Source organism: Trematomus bernacchii, unplaced genomic scaffold (genome assembly GCF_902827165.1).
Source record: "Trematomus bernacchii unplaced genomic scaffold, fTreBer1.1, whole genome shotgun sequence".
NCBI classification, from domain to species: domain Eukaryota; kingdom Metazoa; phylum Chordata; class Actinopteri; order Perciformes; family Nototheniidae; genus Trematomus; species Trematomus bernacchii.
In genome coordinates, this window is record NW_022987797.1 from 3,558,975 (window position 1) to 3,577,732 (window position 18,758).

The 18,758-nt window shown below is 40.1% G+C and overlaps 1 protein-coding gene across 1 annotated transcript in view; it reads left to right on the top strand.

Annotated features, from left to right (window-relative positions):
• Positions 1-17,283, top strand: part of il17rd (interleukin 17 receptor D) — a 32,873-nt gene extending 15,590 nt beyond the window's left edge. The window contains exons 3-16 of the mRNA XM_034149877.1: positions 320-442; positions 3,590-3,708; positions 3,887-4,007; positions 4,772-4,816; positions 5,882-6,033; positions 6,464-6,529; positions 6,754-6,808; positions 7,189-7,299; positions 8,749-8,933; positions 10,257-10,372; positions 10,985-11,236; positions 12,000-12,521; positions 12,793-13,064; positions 14,912-17,283. Coding sequence (XP_034005768.1) covers positions 320-442; positions 3,590-3,708; positions 3,887-4,007; positions 4,772-4,816; positions 5,882-6,033; positions 6,464-6,529; positions 6,754-6,808; positions 7,189-7,299; positions 8,749-8,933; positions 10,257-10,372; positions 10,985-11,236; positions 12,000-12,521; positions 12,793-13,064; positions 14,912-15,036 — 2,264 coding nt within the window. The 3' untranslated portion in view covers positions 15,037-17,283. The remainder of the gene's footprint in view (positions 1-319; positions 443-3,589; positions 3,709-3,886; positions 4,008-4,771; positions 4,817-5,881; positions 6,034-6,463; positions 6,530-6,753; positions 6,809-7,188; positions 7,300-8,748; positions 8,934-10,256; positions 10,373-10,984; positions 11,237-11,999; positions 12,522-12,792; positions 13,065-14,911) is intronic.
• Positions 17,284-18,758: the final 1,475 nt, after the last annotated feature.

Genomic DNA, 18,758 nt, shown 5'->3' on the forward strand with positions numbered 1-18,758 from the left:
TTGATCTGACATTCCCTGCAAAAACCCTGGTAATCTCTACACTTCAATCCTCAATTAAAACAGCTCTTCCGTGCTGCATTCAGGGACCAACAGAAGGTTTACCGCTCTGTGCGTCATCGTTTGTTTAGATAGTTTCACCTGAGAGGAGATACAGCAGGTTATGTACTTTTCTGGGTTCATTCACACTTCTAATTCACTACACAAATAAAATGTTTCTAAATTGGGATTCTGATTCCTCAAGTAAAATAATAAAAGCAGAGGACGATGCTGATCTGTGCAACCGTTTAAGTATGTAATTTTTCTGTCTCTCTCCCTTCAGATTGTTCAATAAACTACCCGTTGGGAAAACATGTTATCCACGAGGTCGCCAACGTTTCCTTCAGCCATCTGGCCTGCGAGGATCAGGCTGCTGTCATTGTCCACTGGTCTGCAAGTCCACTAGGTACCTGTCTGTCTATCTGTCTGTCTGTCTGTCTGCCTGTCTGCCTGTCTGTCTGTCTGTCTGTCTGCCTGTCTGCCTGTCTGCCTGTCTGTCTGTCTGCCTGTCTGTCTGTCTGTCTGTCTGTTCTATGTGTTTACATGCTTCTCCAACTTTCCTTCTTCTCCAAAAACATAATGACATCACTATTTTACATTCGTGCTTCTATTGGCTAGCACTCCAACACATTGCATGTGATAGGCTAAGAGGCGGGACATCTCAAAGCGGTTAACCAATCACAACAGAGCAGGCCAGCTAACCAATCAGAGCAGACTGAGCTCTGGTTTCTGACAGAAGGTGAAAAGAGGTGCTGCAGTATGGGACAAATAAAGACTGTTTGAACATTAAAGCATGGAGACATGTCACAGTTGAGAAACTAAATACAAATATGAACTTGAAAATGAGCTTACTATTTCCTTTAATAAAATGTTTATTAAACAATTTCAAAACGCCAACTGACAACCACTCTCTATAAAGACAGAAAGCGACACTGATGAAGTAAGGGTTAACTCTTTTACAAAGACTCCAAAGTACAGATCAAACGTATTGTGTGGAGACACACCAACACGCAAGGAACAAGCTGACAAATGGCCCGCATGCTGCAGCTCTCCACAGCCCTTTATCCCCAGGCCCTTATGAGGGAGCACCCACGGGAGGCGGTACCTAGAGGGAGACAATTAGAGAGAGAGAGACCACAGCACGTAACACTCACAACTTGAATTAAAAACACTTCTGGAGAAGCAGAGTAAAGTGTGTATAAGAGTATGTAGGTTTTATATCAACTGATAACAACGACTTTAATAAAAACTATTTCAAGTTATACCAAGAAAAACAATAAAGCTGATAATTTGCTTGATACAACTTTGACTTGCTATATCGGATTACTGTTCATCAGTAGCAATATTAAGAAAAGTTTTCAAAATTGTTTTTGGGAAGTTGTGATATTTTTGTAAAACTTAGAAGAAAATCATCTGGATTTTCACATGAATCCTTTTTTCCCTAAACCCCTCGAGGAAGAGCAGGAAAGAAAAACCTTCAAAGTGCTTGTGTGTGTGTGTGTGTGTGTGTGTGTGTGTGTGTGTGTGTGTGTGTGTGTGTGTGTGTGTGTGTGTGTGTGTGTGTGTGTGTGTGTGTGTGTGTGTGTGTGTCCCTCCCTTTGATCAGGCTCGGGGACTAAGAAAGAGGATCACATCTCACACTACAATACCTTGATTTGACCGTGAAGGAATGTGTGTTCAATTGTGTGTGTGTGTGCGTCCGACTGTAAGGTGACCCTTTCTCTGTGACAATGCGGCCCCTTGTTTTCTCCCAGAGAGACAGAAATGTTCCATGTCACAGTCGCATGTGAGCAGCAGCCAGAATCAGTCATCTGAGGAGGAAAAAATCTGTCAAATGTTCTTACAAAAACCTGTTCAACTTCTTTCTTCTTGCAAAGCGCAAAGTTAAAAAACAAAGTTTGGATTTTATGCAAAGTGCCTGTATGTTTCCTTGGTTTATCACACCCTGCTGAAGGCAGAATAAATATGTATACACATGAAGTGAAACTGGACGTGATAGTCAAATGTTATCTTTTATCGTATTTTTTAAATACATATTCAGATTTTTCTAAAACAATTTGACTGAAATGAAGTATCTTGAACATGCATATACCTGTATATACACTGAAAACAACTAGTTGTATGACAATTTGTCCGTCACAGTATACGACAACACATTTTTTTTACTTGCTAACAAGCATATGATCCTTATTATATTGCAATTATTTCTCTCCTATTTTTGGAGATTTGTTCCACTTGTTAGACAAGACATTAACATCAAATACATTCTTAAAGAGACCCTTTTATGCTTTTTGGGGGTTTTCCTTTCCTGTAGTGTGTTATATAAGTTGTGTTCATGCAAAGGGTCTGCTGAGGCTTAAACCCTGTGCTCCCTCCAGAGGGAGTTTCTCAAACCCAGTACAGCTTAAAAAGACCGATCAAACAAAACTAAAAGTGTGTTAAGCAAGAATAACGCGTTTCATTTTGGGTTTCAATTTTTTTTATTATGAAGGAATAAATCATTGAAAGCAAACATCCATCAAATAATGGCATTGAAATGTCTTGTTCTACCTCTGTAGATAGTATGGTCATTAAAGAATATCTTTAGTATGAAGCTGAAACATATGTAGACACAACCTGAAATGATACTGAAGGGAAGCAATACATAACAAAAAGTAGCACACGCCTGCCGTCACACTGCGGCTCATGTTAATATGCAAATGTCTCGACGTCTGTCCTGGCCTCCGCAGCAGAGAGACGGAGGTGTTCAGGAATCCGCCTCGAGGCAGAAAACCTGTTTTACTTCTTCTTCTCCTCGCTGTTTCTTTCTCTCCCCTCCACACAGAGCTAATAGGAAAAACATGTGTATGTAAAGGTGTAATTACAAGACAGACGTGTTTTCAAAGAGAGGAGTTCAGAGGAGAGAAAAGATAGGGGAGAAGACAAGGGGAGATACAAGGAACAAATAGGAAGGAAACAACTAGAGAAGAAGGAGAGAGGAAAGATAACAAAGAGAGGAGATTATTGTGGAAAATAAGAGAAGAAATGTGAGAAAGAAGGAAAGGTAACGGGGATATGAGGACAAGAAGGAAAAAAGGGAACAGGAAAGGAAATCTAGATAGGAGGAGATGAAAGGAAAGAAAACAAGGGGAGAAGAAGGGCATGAAATGTAGAGAGGAAACGGGGGGGGGCATCCAAGAAAGAAAAGATGTGAGGGTAGGGGAAAGGAGAAAAGGGAAGGGAAGGGAATAATTAGAGGAAGAAGAGAAACATGGCAAGGAGAGAAGAAGAGAGGAGTAGGGGAAAGGAAACAAGGGGGAGATGAAAGGAAGGGACATGTAGGGAGGAGAGGAAGAAAGCGAAGGAAACCAGCATCAGACAGGTGGAGATGAGAGGAGGAGAGGAGGAGAAATGAAACATGGGGAGGAGATGAGGACAGGGGAGGAAGCAAATAGGGAGAGCAAAGGGAAGGAAACAAAAAGATAGACAGACAGCAGAATGAGGAAATGAGAGGAGAGGAGGAAAGAGACCAGGATGGATATGTATCCTTGAACTTGCTGTTGTGTCTCCTCAGGGATTGAGCACATTAAAGGCTTCAGAGTTTACCTGGAGGACAAGAACCCCGAGGGGAAGCAGTGTCAGCACCTCCTGCTCAAAGACCCCCGACAGCTCAACTGCTCCTACAAGAACACGGTACCACAAAACATCATCTGCAACACTGTTTCAAAAAGCTTTATTCAACAGTACATGTTGAGCAATATTCTACTTTTAAGCATCAATAGCAATATGATTATTAATACACTACTATATATTGAAATATTCACATTTTGTAATTATTTATCGTGGATTTATTGTTGTTGTTTTTATGCAGAGGCTGAGCAGTCAGACGTTCAGCGGGTTGACCTTTGACACTGACTACATGGTTCGCGTTGTTCCTTTCCCAACGCTGATGAACGAGAGCTTCTTCCCTCCATCCTTCCTCAGGACCAACTGTGAGTTCTTCTTTCAGGGTTACCGATACATGAATACACACACATGACACAAATAGCAAATGATACAGAGTTCAGGAAAGCAGAAAAATGCTCTTGGCATATTTGAAGCCTCCACCTATGTAATGGTAAGATCTGTTACAGATAACACAACTTTAATATACCGATGGAAAACCATTGGATCATACGGAGGAGGATTAAGGCTAAGCTTTATTTTCATAAACACATGAAATATAAATAAAGAAAAAATATATAGAAACACCATAAAAACTGTTGCACAAACGATAAGATAACAAAATATATATCTCCAAAAAAGGGCATACAATACAAATTTCACAAACGACTGAAAATTAAAATTGGCAATGTATTTGAATTTAAAAGTGGTAGTATTGTGCAGAAATTAGAAAATGAGTGTTCAAGACAGAACATGTGGACAGCTTAAGAGTTGTTAGAGGGTTGATTTGTTTTACGCCTTATGCTAATGTGAAGCTAATGTATGGCAGACCTTCGATTGTAGTTTGTAAAGAAATGTTTGTGTGTCCGCTGACTGCGTCTGTACTTCAGTATGATCAAAGCTTCAGCGTAAACACATCCTGGACTTTTCTCTGCATTGGGAACAGAGATGAAACTGCTATCCATCTGAGGAAGACTGACACAAATGTTTGCCCAAGTTGTCAAGACTGTTCCTTTAACATATGTGATATAGAGATAAGAACAAAACCAGACAACTGTGTAACCATTTCTGCATGTGTGTGTTTATCTTACAGCGTGTGAAGTCCTCCTGGGATCAGACAACCTGGTTTGCAAACCATGTAAGTTCCTCAGTGTCGTCGTCATAACTAAAGCCACATGTGCACCGAGAGGAAAGAGATAGAGTTAGTGGAGGGTTTGATCTTTGTTTTGTTTTAAAGAGAAGATACAAAACATTTCTCAAAACTCATTTTATGCCTAAAAGAGCCAACACATTTTTTCTCTGTGCTTGGAGCAATTACAAGCTTTTAATCCAATGAACACCATAAGGGAACTGCTATTTTCAAATCTAAGTTGTATATATTCATTTCTGGTGCAGGTGTTTCACATTTTAAGCTTACCAGAAAAGAGAGGGAACATGTTCTGTCATCTCTGCCACATCTCTGAAGAAGAAATCACTTAATCAAAACTCACAATTAGTTACTAAAACCATAGAGGTGTTAAGTACTGTTGGAAATGTTCATTATACTGAATTCACCCGGTCAACAGTTTGTATGGAGAACGTTGCATAAACAGTTAAATAAAACAGTTAGGTAAAAGGTAGACATCTTACTAAATTATGATCAAATGACCTATAAACAAACTCAAAATAAATGATTAAATACAGAACCTGGTTATGTAAGCTGAAACTGTGCTATTTGGCACGTTTAATAAATACATTAGGACTGCCAAAAGAGCAAACAGTACATTTCCAATAGAGCTGTAACTAACAATATTTGTATTATCGATTCATCGGCAGAGTCTTTTTTCAATTAATTGTTTAGTCTATATCAGGGCTTCTCAAACTCCGGACCGAACACTGTGTCCCATTATAAAAAAAACTTTACTGGCATTTATCCGGACCAGTGACCTTGTATAAAATTCACAAGTGGACCTTTAATACAAAAGTTTGAGTACCCCTGGTCTATATAATGCCAGTTTATAAAAGTCCATGGTGAGATTTTTTTCATCATCTTGTTTTATCAGTCTAAAACCAAAAGATTATTATAATAAAAAACAGAAAAATCAGGAAATGTCCATTTTTGCATGCATTATAAATGTCAAGTTTAGTCAATTATCATAAACGTTTTTGAGTCTTCATGGATGTCCACAATAAAGAAGGTTACGTTTGTTTTCTGTCTGAGCAGACTGGAAGCCAAAGACCCTGAACGTGTCTCAGCTGGGGTCAAACCTCCACGTGGGGTTCGACCAGGCGCCGAGCTCCTTCGGCTTCCACTTCTACTTCCTGTACTACAAACTGCGGCAGGAGGGACCCTTCAGACAGCAGCGCTGCAAACCGGTACGTACAGAGTGTTGTTATCAGAGAGCTCTCTTTTAAGCCACCAGACTCCATCCACAACAACAGTCATTTTACCTGGCAGAACCCGGGAGGGTGCTGGTCTACTGCTGCCCCCCTCTGGTTAATGTGTTTCGGTGATTTTCTGTTGGTTTGGAACCCCCAAAGTCACATGATACCACAAACAAAATAACCAATCGATGCAGCAGTAGACTGGCACCTTCTATGTTCCTAAGGTACATTTACTGTTTTTGTTAATGGAGTCCGGTGGCTTTGAACAGTTCATCGATAACAGCTTCAGTTCTTCGTCAAAAAAGTGGGGGAAATATTCTTAATACAGCATACAATAGAGATGTCTTACCTATGATAAGACTGTGGTTCTGCCTGCAGGAAAAGCTACGTTTTTATTGAAATGTTTTAATTTTTCTCTAAGGATGTGAACCAGTACAGAACTACATGCATCCTCAAAGACGTCACTCCAGGAACCTACACTATAGAGGTACATCAAAAGCTTAATGTACACACCGATAACTGGTTAAACTGGATTCTCCTTTTTACGCTTACACGTGGACTACAATGTAAAACACCAGATTCATCAGACAAACACAAATCTACATTTTTAAATGTACATCAATTTGTCCAAACATGTTGTGAACAATTTGTTCTCTCTTTTGTTTCCTTCATTCTCTTCCTTCTTTGACCTTTTCCTCTTTTCTGTGTCAGCTAAGAGACGACAGTAATACCACCAGGAGGCAGACTCAGTACCACGTCAGCCAGGGTGAGACACACACACACACACACACACACACACACACACGCGCACGCGCACGCGCACAAAAACTCTGCAACTGCTGCAGAACAATTTTCCTCCTGTATATAGTAAATCAAGTTTGAACCAATATTAGAGGGGACATATCAGGTACATTTTCAGGCTATTACTTGTATTTTGTGGACATAATGGAACATGTTCAAAACACACACTTAACTTTTTCACATTACAAATCACCTTCATTGCTGTTATGACTCTTCTCTGCTTTAGCTACTGTATCATGATGTTTTCACTTTCACATTCATGCTGTAAATGTAACATGGTCTAGACTCTAGACTTTAAATGACCAGGTTCTTGTCTCATCCTGTGTGCGTTTGTTTTGTCACCAGTCCATTCCCCTTGGGCGGGGCCTATCCGTGCCATGGCCATCACCGTGCCTCTGGTCATCATGTCTGCCTTTGCCACTCTCTTCACTGTCATGTGTCGCAAGAAACAGCAAGGTGAGAGCACCAGTTATTGGTTATACTGCTTATTTTAGGTCACTATCTATAAATCTCCTTCAAACTGTGTGTTTACTTTACAGCCTCTTTTAGGCTGAAGCCCCACGAGGACGAAACGGGTTGTATCCGCATAGTTTCTCTTGCGTATAGCCCTTTCATTCACACGAGGCCGTAACAAAACGATAGAAACGGACCCCGCAAACGATAACGGGTCCCAAGGTGGATAGATCTGCAAACGGAGCGCTCTGGGGGGTCAAACGGCTCCGTGTAATCGCCTCTATACGATCATTTTCTGATAATGAGGAAATAGCCCCGTCTCCCTCTCCCCACGTCTCCCTCTCCCCACGTCTCCCTCTCCCCACGTCTCCCTCTCCCCACGTCTCCTGCTCAGATATCAGCTACTGGGCTTTAAACTTTAACGGACATGTTGACCGGCGAAAAAAAATCTTAATGGAAACACTGCCGCACGGTTCCCTCGTCCCTTGGAAGAGGCAGAGAGGTGGGTGTTTTTCATCTGCTGGTGGGCTACCGGAGAGAATTACAGCAGGAGCACACGCCGTCCACCGCGGAGAATAAACAGAAGGGCAACCATGGCAACCATGCTCCGGGGTCTTCTTCGCTGCTTTTGGTGGAGGAAGTTACAGCGCCAAGTACAGGATCGGCACTGCAGCTTTTCCAGCGGTTGGAGCTAAACGGAGCTGTCTCGTGTGAACAGACACTTTCCGGTGTCTATTGCGTGTGGACGGAAGCCTTTTTTGCGATTGCTTTTGCGTATGCGTTTTACCGTATGCATCCTCGTGGGGCCGCAGCCTTAGTCTCAGTAACTCTCTGCAGGGTTCAATAAGACCTCAACATCTACTTGTTGATGAAGTGGTTGTTTAATAATGAGCAGTGGTGGTACTTTTCTCAAGTACACATTTGTGGTACTGTCTTTTTACTTGAGAATTTCCATTTAAAGCATATTCTTCTTATACTCCTCTAAATTTGAGGGAAATATTGTCGTTTTCTTTTCTACATTTCTCAGCTTAAGTTAAGATTTTCTGATTCCTGAAGAATTAAGTGTTTCTTTATAAGTTAATAAATGTTCCTATATCCTAAAAATTCATTAAATACCCACTTTATTTGAGCATCCAACTATTTTTCTACCTTTTTACCATTTGAGGTTTGAATGGCGCTTTTTTCCCCCATACTTAGTTACAGACATTTTGCTATTAGTACTTTTACTTAAGTAAACCTAAATACTCCAAGGTTCAAGGTTCAAGGTTCTTTATTAGTCATACAACCATAGCTACAGAGTAGTTATGTCAATGAAATTCTTAAAAACCTCCAACACTGGTTTTGAACTGAAACTGGTGCATAAAAGGATGCTTCATTATTTGAGAATGAGCTCTATGTAACATTATTGTCATGCATTAACCCTTATTGTTTATTTGTCTCCTCTCTTCTTAGAAAACATCTACAGCCAGCTGGACGAGGAGAGCAGCGAGTCGTCCAATCAGAGCGCAGCATTGAACCCGGAGAAGCCGTGGCCCCGCCCCAAAGTCTTCATCTGTTACTCGAACAGAGACTGCCCCAAACACATCGCCGTCATCCAGAGCTTCGCCTACTTCCTGCAGGACTTCTGCAGCTGTGAGGTGAGACTGCGACTAAACCGAAGAGAGGAGAAAACATTTGCTATAATAAAATATGAAAATAATAAACATTAAAATCTTCTGACCAAATGGATTTTATTATTCTGATTAAACCCAGGTGTGCCTAACAATGCACCTTAGCTGTAAATTATGGCATCTTGTGGCTAATAGCTTAAGTATAATATATAACACGCTTTTTCAAATTGAAGATGTTATTATTAAACATATTTTAAATACCATCGGCTTAATGTCACCTATTCTCAAACATATAAAGCTAATCTGCATTTAAACATAACATTTCCGGGGAAAATACTGACTTGACGTAAGTAACTATCTGGGGAAGTTGTGAGGTGCTATGTTTTTAGTTTTTTGTATCCTTTTCACCTGCAATGCCTTGGTAACTGCATGCAAATGTGCGCATTTTAATCAGGCCTAGTTAACGCCTAATTTGCATATCAATGTGGTGATTGTGATGACGTTATTAGATACACATTTTACTGTATTCACCTTTAGTGTCTCCCCTTAAGTACAGTACATTAGCCTGTATGCCCATGATAAATTGCCTTAGCTAAACCTTGAGCTAGCTTATCCATTAGCTAGTAGCCTACCTTAGTTAACTATATTTGTTTTTGTCTTTTGGCTAATTAGCTGTAAACTCGAGGCACTGGCAGCCTAGTCATTTGTTCATCACCACTCACCTTCAGACAAGCCAAGAAAAGCCGGCATAACGTGGGACTGTAAGGTGGGAGGTGCTGCTACCTGTCGGTCTGAAGTGACTGCCGATGGGAGGGAGGGAGGGTAGAGCGAGCATCGGAACTTCACAGTCTAATCTCCCGACCTGATATTTTTCTTTTGTATTCAATCAATATATTTTTGGAAAGGTAACCTGTGCGCAAACTGCAGTAGATATACTGGCCCACTTTGATGGCTGTGTGCACGTGCCTGCTTATGCTTGTACATACTCGTAAAAGCCATGTTTCAAGTCTTAAAAGAGTAAATATGTTGTAAAATGAATAAGGTGTGTAATGGTTCATACTTGGTTATTAGCCTTTGTATGTGTTTGCAATATAATTAGTTTTTTTGTGATATGGCCGGCACTCATACATGTTATAATGACCTGCTCACCTGTGTGCGGGGTTGAAGAGAGGGTGATTGGGTCGCTGTATTTTTTTTACCGCAAGTATTTTGGATGTCAGTTTTAGCTTGTTTCTGCAGTTGCTGCAGCACTTGTAATTTAACATATTGTGAATGAACTGAAACTAACATGAAATCAATCAAATTTCCTTTTTGAAGCTTGGGTATGTTATGGTTGTTTCTGGTGTTTAGGTGGTGTTGGACCTGTGGGAACACCTGGAGATGTGCAAAGAAGGTCAGATGTCGTGGCTCAGCAGACAGCTGGACGAATCCGACTTCATCATCACCATCTGCTCCAAAGGCCTACGGTACTTTTTTTTCCTTTTTTACTGTCTGCTGTGTTATTATTTTTAACAGCACTTTTGATGATTTCATCTGGAGTGCAGTTCCTCTAGTGTCCACTAGCGGCTGCTAAAACGATTTAAGATTGAGATACAGCTTTATTGATTCCCAATCGGGAACATGTGGTTGCTGCAGCTAAACAAGGACAGAAATAATTACAGATAAATAGAAAAATAAATGTATAATGGACGGTATATGACCCAAAATAACGATAAGAAGAAAAATGGTATGCTCTGTTCATCAACAAAATGTTTTTTTGTCACTCATAATAGAAAATAAATACAGTTTAAGAGGATTATTTTTTTAAGAGAAACATTGATTAATTGTTAAGGTCGTTTTTTTTTTTTTTAATTGTCAATAAAAATGTGGTTATCAGCCTCTGAAACATGGAGATTTCCTGCTTTTCTCTGTAAAATATTAAAGAGTTATTATAACTATCGATATGCACAGACAACACCTTGGTTGTGAAGGACAATTTTTACTTGTTTTATAAATCAAACGATTAATCAATCTAATCTAGATTTGCAGAATCAATAAAGATATTAATAGTAAATTGCTGCTTTATTTCCTTCCTGCAGCTACTACGTGGAGAAGAAGAGCCGCAGAGGGAAGACGCCAGTCAGTCGCCGCAGTAACAGCAGCAGCAGCTCCCCAATTGGTGGATCAGGAAGTGACCTGTTCATTGTGGGCGTGGCCATGATCGCTGAGAAGCTGCGATTGGCGAATCAAAGTGAAGGGGGCGGATCTCAGGAGCTGCAGCGCTACATGACGGTTTACTTCGACTACTCCACGGAAAACGACATCCCCACCATGCTGAGCCTGGCCCCAAGGTACACACAACTCTGTGGCAAAATAACAGAAACAGCAGATCCTACTATGTACACATGGCCAATTTTTACAGCTTTCAATTTATCTGGAAAATAATAATAATAAATATTATTAATATCGCGATGATCGTTAGTTGCAGCCATAGAGAAAACGCATTTCTAAACACATTAATTAAGGGAATAGAAACAAAGAAAGTTGCGGTAAAACATACAGAGGTTCTTCTAAAGTAAATTAGAAAGAGATATGGGTATTAAGTCGGACAAAAGATGATCTTTATTTTGTTTAAAAATAAATGTGTTTTGATGCTGGTTTCTTATACAGTATGCCATAATCCCAGCCACACTGAACCCCAAGAGTGGGGGGGGGGGGGGAAAGAAACGTCAAATGAACAACTGCACATGATCAAAATGTATTTAATTATTTATTTAAACATATTTATTACATTTTGGAATTTATTTACTGAGCAATGTGTGGTATATTTGGCATGACAATAAAAAAATAATATAATTTCATATAATATTCAATTATATAGTGAAGAATAATAACAAAAAGAAGCAAAACAAAAAGAAACAAATTAAACTGATCTGTTGAAAGATTGTTCAACAATTTCGGTCAGTGACAGAGATTAAGTTATATTTCCTGTAGTGTAGATATTATTACGAGCAATCCAGGAATGGTTGGCATACTTTTCTTCAAAATAATTAACCGAGCTGTTATATATCTGAGCTCCAAATAACAGTTAGTCATTTTATTTCCTGTGTTCAGGTTTAAGTTGATGGACCAGCTGCCTCAGCTCTTCAGCCGGCTCCACTCCAGTCAGTCCAGTCTGTCTGATCGAGAGTCTCAGCCTCACAACGTGTCCCGGAGGAACTACTTCAGGAGCCGGTCCGGACGCTCGCTCTATGTCTCCATCTGCAACATGCACCAGCACATCAGCCAGAACCCAGACTGGTTTGAGAAGCAGCTGGCTCCTTCAGGAGGTTCCTCAGCCTCCTCCTCCAAACACCCTCCAGTGGTTGACCCTAACCCTCCTCCAAAGCCTCCCTGCGCCTCCTCTTCCTCTCAGTCCGTGGGGAGGTGTGACTCTGGCCTGGTGCTGAACGAGGTTGTTGTTAATACACCGTCCCTGGAGGGTGGAGAGGGGGCCCCGGGGAGGAACATGCTCCTGCTGGCCCCTGGCTCCAGTCCCAGCCTACACCCGGGCCCCAGCCCTAGTCCCAGTCCTGGACTCTGTCCCAGTCCTAGACTGCCACACTGCTCCCTGTCCATGCTGGGAAGCACTTCAAGGTAAATTACGATGTAACACCACAGTAGTTTTTTTCGTCTGACTTTGCTAAATACACAGGAACTTTACTTGGGTCTAATGAGCTGCAATGTTTATTCAAGAAACATCTTAAACCTACACTGTACATCTACGACCACTAGACAACGTCACTGTTGAGTGACGTGGGAATGTAAGTGCGGGAATCTGGTTGTGGATGGTATTTGACCAACGAGAATTGTGCATAATATGAGACCCCTCCTCAGTCTGACGGATTTTTCTTTTCTGTTCCTTCAGGTCCACTTCTGGCATATCTGGCCTGTCCCCTGAAGAGTCCTCCTCCTCCTGCTCCGCTCCCTCCATCCTGCAGGACGTGGTGTGTCCTGTCCACACTGAGGCAGAAGAAGGCCGCCACTCACTTCCAGAGGTCCCGCCCCCTCGTGATTCGGGCATCTATGATTCGTCCGTCCCTTCTTCAGAACTCTCCATTCCCCTGATGGACGGCCTGTCACATGACCAGGCTGACTCCTCCTCTCTGGCAGACAGCGAATCGTCTTCTTCGGGGCTGGGTAAGGCCGTCTGGCAAATACTGCAACTTTGAAAAATGTTGTAAAGATTTTATTCCACATTGTAGAGTTAAACATATGTGACCTGCTCCATCGAAATCAGTCGCATTGACCCGAAGACACATTTTGAGTTGTATACACTGTTGGAAAGAGGAGATTCCTAGCTTTCTAATGATATCAGGATTGTTGTTATACTCCAAATATTAAGCAAAATATGTCACATTATATAATGACTGTCACCGAGTCATCATTTTGAGAAAAAGGCCTTCAAAGTTTCCTCTTCTCTGGAATCCATCGATCTGACTGATTATTAGCAAATGATCCAAATACTACGGAGGGAAGATATTTTTGTGTGTGTGTGTGTGTGTGTGTGTGTGTGTGTGTGTGTGTGTGTGTGTGTGTGTGTGTGTGTGTGTGTGTGTGTGTGTGTGTGTGTGTGTGTGTGTGTGTGTGTGTGTGTGTGTGTGTGTGTGGTGTGTGTGTGTGTGTGTGTGTGTGTGTGTGTGTGTGTGTGTGTGTGTGTGTGTGTGTGTGTGTGTGTGTGTGTGTGTGTGTGTGTGTGTGTGTGTGTGTGTGTGTGTGTGTGTGTGTGTGTGTGTGTGTGTGTGTGTGTGTGTGTGTGTGTGTGTGTGTGTGTGTGTGTGTGTGTGTGTGTGTGTGTGTGTGTGTGTGTGTGTGTGTGTGTGTGTGTGTGTGTGTGTGTGTGTGTGTGTGTGTGTGTGTGTGTGTCCCGGGGAAAACACTCGAGAAACACCGGCTGTTGTTATGCCTGCTGTGACGTAAAGTTACTCCGTTCTCCGCTTGTAATTATGCCGTTACAAGCTTCAAAGTTGTATTTATCATCTAAATTTGCTGAAACAAGTTTAATATTCTGAAAGCCAAGACTTTGTTTATTTGAAATCAGATGAAAACAAACTGTAACGGACCCTGCCGTGTTATCTATGATTACTATACGCCTTACATTCATAATTTCAGCCGGAGGGAGGGGAAGCAGCGCTGCGGAACAGCAGGGTGCGAGTGAGAGCTGTCATCTTCCCTTTACAAGCTTCAAAAATGTATTTATCGTGTGATTTTGGAAATAAAAGTTTCATATTCTGAAAGCCAAGACTTTGTTCATTTAAAATCAAACAAAACACCCGAAAACTATTTTTTTACACAAATCCACGTTTATTTTGAAATGAGCCGTTGCGACTTCCGACTGATTTCGATAGAGCGTGTCACATATGTGTTGTTTATAAGTTCATATAGAACAAAACCTTTGTACCATTATTGTCTGCAGAAAGTCTTTTTTCTGCTGAAGTATGCTAAATCTTATGTAACTTACATAGTTCAGGGTCGCTTACATAAGGATACCATGCGACTAATGTATGATCATTATGTAAGTGCCACGTTGTCACGTGAATGTTGTAACTTTGAAGAAGATAGTATAACATCTGTATCAATATTATCTTTTAAATCACCAGTGTTATATTCTTATGTTCCTTTAAGAGGCCCTGTTGTGCTTTTTGAAGTTTTCCCTTTCCTGTAGTGTGTTATATAGGTTTTTGTGTATGTATATGGTCTGCAAAGGCTAACATCTCTGTCCCACACACTCCCCCCTGCCTGAAACGCCTCCATTGGACTCCTTTGTGACATAATAACATCACTATGTAACACTTGTGCTTCTATTGGCTAGCGCTCAAACATATTGCACGTGATAGGCTAAGGGGCAGGACACAAAATACTAATATGAACCTGAAAATAAACATAATAGGGCCCATTTAAGTATTTAACAGCATCCAAAGTGACAAATTCTGCTCTCATTTCCCCCTGGGACTCATGACACTCATTCCTGGCCCTGTGTTTCTCAGGTGACGAGGAGCCGCCTGCTGTGACGTCGCTCCGCTGCAGCGCCGCTACAGTTTGTAAAGCGGAGCTGCACCACCATCACCACCTGGAGCACGCCGACGGACTCGCACCTGTGGCCACATTGTAGGGGACCAGCCCAGTGATGTCATAACAGAGCCAAAAATGAATTGGCCTCGGACCTGAATCCTATCTTAAAAGTCATGGAAATGATACTGGAATTAACTCAATGGCACTGCAGTGGTTCACCTGTGGAAGATCCTGCTCCGTAGTAACTATGGTAGCCACTGCATGCAGAACCTTTGTTCCTGGAAGTTATTGCGTTTTAGAACTCTTGGCCTTGGTATCTATTGTAAGTGCTAGGTGTTTAGAACAATGATAACAACGCCAACCACTAAGTTATGTGACTTACCTCCCTGGTAACTATGGTAACCACTAAAACTTGTTTACTATTGCGTCATTTTCACTGCATGATATGCCAAGATGTCTCACCTCACCTCTTTTTTTTATCGTTTTCAAATTTCAGACATTATTTTACTTGGTAATTTATATGATACCAACTTGGTACTGGTTCTAAGTGAGCTGTGCCGATGCTAGAACGTTGACTTAAAGAGGCCCTATTATGCTATGCGTGGTTTTCCCTTTCCTGTAGTGTGTTATATAGGTTTCTGTGCATGTAAATGGTCTGCAAAGGCTAAAATCCCCAAGTTCCCTTCAGAGGGAGTTTCTCTCCTTCAGAGTCATTCTAACCATAATTTAAATAAGAAATATCAGCCTGCAAAACTATTACAGTACAGCACAGAATACAATTGACATACGTTACTTGTTTTTTTTTGCCATTATCCAGCAAACATTGCATAGAAAATTATGTCACAGATTTCACGCAGTGTGGGGAACAGCTGAGAATCCTGCTTGTACTGAGGGGGGGTGCTACCAGCACTGGAAACAAAATGCAAAAAAAAGACTTGGTACCAAATGTGAGACATGTCGAACCATGCAGTACAAATGAGGCAGGTAACTGTGGTAAGAATGGTAAAACCAGCTACAGCGTGTACTACACTAGTGTCTCGGATACTACGGTACTTCGTTGGCACTGCCTGAATGATTTTTGAAGGACTGGATCTACAGGTGCTGGCTAAGTTGACCAGATCAAACCAAAGACTGCCTCAGCACTGTGATTGATTGACAGCTGGCCCAAGTATGAATTGATGTTCAGGCAATTTTTGATGCGGGAACGTGGAAAAACACAATGCCACAAACATGTTCTGAAGCTCCCCGGGAGAAACATCCAACAGGATCCAAGAATCTTCTGATCTTCTGTGATTACCCACAAAGATTTCTTTAAGAAAATCTGCAACTCTGAGGATATTATACCATATATATGCTCATCCCTTAAAGCAGCAAATACGAACATAACAACTGCCTAATAACAAATCATTCAACTGTAAAAAATAACTATTAAAGAAACTGTCAGAAATGTACTAAATCCTGCTTATGTGATATCATATTTTGGACAAGTTTTATGGAATATGTATTGAAGTGAAATTCTTAGTTTTTCTCTGCTTTCCAATTAACAAGTTCAGAACATACAATTCAGACTCATTCAGCTGGTGGTATAACGTATTGATCACTGTGGGGACATTGTTAAGCTTGTGGTTACATATTTTAAAGTATTCAATATTAATGTTACATTTATAGTCATGTATTTCTTGTTAAATTCTTATCTAGCATTGTTGCAGGAAGCAGCGATGAGGAGGGCATTATGAAAAGTTACACTTTTTTTGTAAAAATCCTTATTACTAAAACCACTTTGAAGATGCATATACTGTATGGAAGCCCATTCATGCCAGAAGAAAGATAAATTCATTAAATGTTGTCAAATAAAATTACGAAATGTCACATTTTCTGGTTACTATGTAATAAATATGCGATACAGTTCAAGTTATGGAAGAAGATAGTAATAATCTGCCTTCATAACTTTGCATTTGGCTTAATCACTGTTACATATCTCATAATTGTGACTAAGTCCTTGCAAATGAGCTTCCATACACTTTTTTCCAAGTTATTTTGTACGTTTCTTGTGGTTTGAACCACCATGTGTTTAAAGTTTTATAAAGTATTTTTATTTTCCTACTCAAATGTTTTATGTGACGACTTCTGCATGGTTGAGTATGTTGGAAGAGAAGATTCAGCATTTCCTACTTGTAAATAGTATTCTTATTTTTATTTTAACCCTGGAAATGTCTGTTCTGCTTCAATTTGATAGAGTTAGTCTGTTGTTTTACTATTCTCTCTACGTTTGATAGTAATGTACTGTTTTAAAGTACCCTAATGTAGGAAATAGATAAATTCATCAAATAAAATGTTTGTCTTTTCATCTTTTTGTCATTCTTTGAGTGTTAAAGGGTTTGTTATTATATTTATAAAACATTTGTTTGTAGTTCCTCAAACAAGATCACAAGAGGCGAAAATTAATCCCTGCATATTTTTTTTGATTTAATGCTAGTCACAAAGCTGTCACAAAAAAAGCTGATCTGGTAAAGGAAAGGATAAATACTTTAGGACAATACAAATTCATAAGGACATGCTAGACACGGTATTTATATTGCTTTCAGCTCGTGATCATTTCTCACATGCTTCAAGCTGACTAACACATTTTAGTTTCTTACAGTAAAACACACTCTTACTTCACTGATATGAAACCATCAGACAGCTCCATAGTGTGTGATCTGTGAAGCGTCAATGCTTAAAACAACAGAAGCCTCCAAAACACACAGACAGCACAGGTCTACCTTCAAAATAAAAGCACTGTTTGGAGACGGGCTGTAAATATTAATTCATTATCTATTTATCTAATAATTTTCCTTTTTCAAATGTTGTCCTATCTTAAACTCGGTACTCAACCTTAATTATTTTTGCTGCAAAGACAATTGTGTCCGTAGCACTGATATATTTTCAATTTTAGACTGTCTTCTGTTTATTTAGTCTTGGATGGCTGCTTGGACAGCATTTAACCCCTTTGGTACCTTAAGTAATGTGTAATAAATGTAAAACGTATTATCTTAGCACAGGACTATAGTGGAACAAACATAACTGCATCAAAATTCTTAAAGAATCAAAACTAAGTACTCATTTAGTGGGAATGCTGATACAGCATTCCAACTATATGTTATTCAGTGGGAATGCTGATACAGCATTCCAACTATATGTTATTTAGTGGGAATGCTGATACAGCATTCCAACTATATGTTATTTAGTGGGAATGCTGATACAGCATTTCAACTATCTGTTCTTCAAAATCTTTATTCCGCCCGTTATTTTGCCGGTCTTCTTCTCTCACATTCCACATCGCAGAAACTCCGTTCAAACATCAAAACGTTCAGCTTGGTCGGGAATCGATTGCTATTACTTTTCTCATTCATAACTTTCATAATTCCCGAGATATATCCCATAATTCATCACATTTTTAACCATTGAAGTCAATGGAGAAAATCTTCAGACTTCAACAATCTTCATGCGACTTCAACTGCTAACTGTTCCTTCATACTTTCACTCAGAAACCTCATTCCAACTTTAAAATGTTACACATCTTTCTGCCATTATTCATATTAAACAACTTTTAAATCAGATTCATACTTTTAGAGATATTAAACATTGTTCAGACCTTGGTAAAGAGGCCTTCTTCAGATTTTAACATTAACTAGAGTGCGTGATTTCACAGCTAGAGTGTAGGAAATCTTGAAATTTGCCTTCATATTTTTTTTTAAACTGCCATAATTCCCAAACCCTACATTCCTGAGACATAATTTTTCATGACAAATGTAGGAAAACATCTCGTAGCTTGAAAAATGA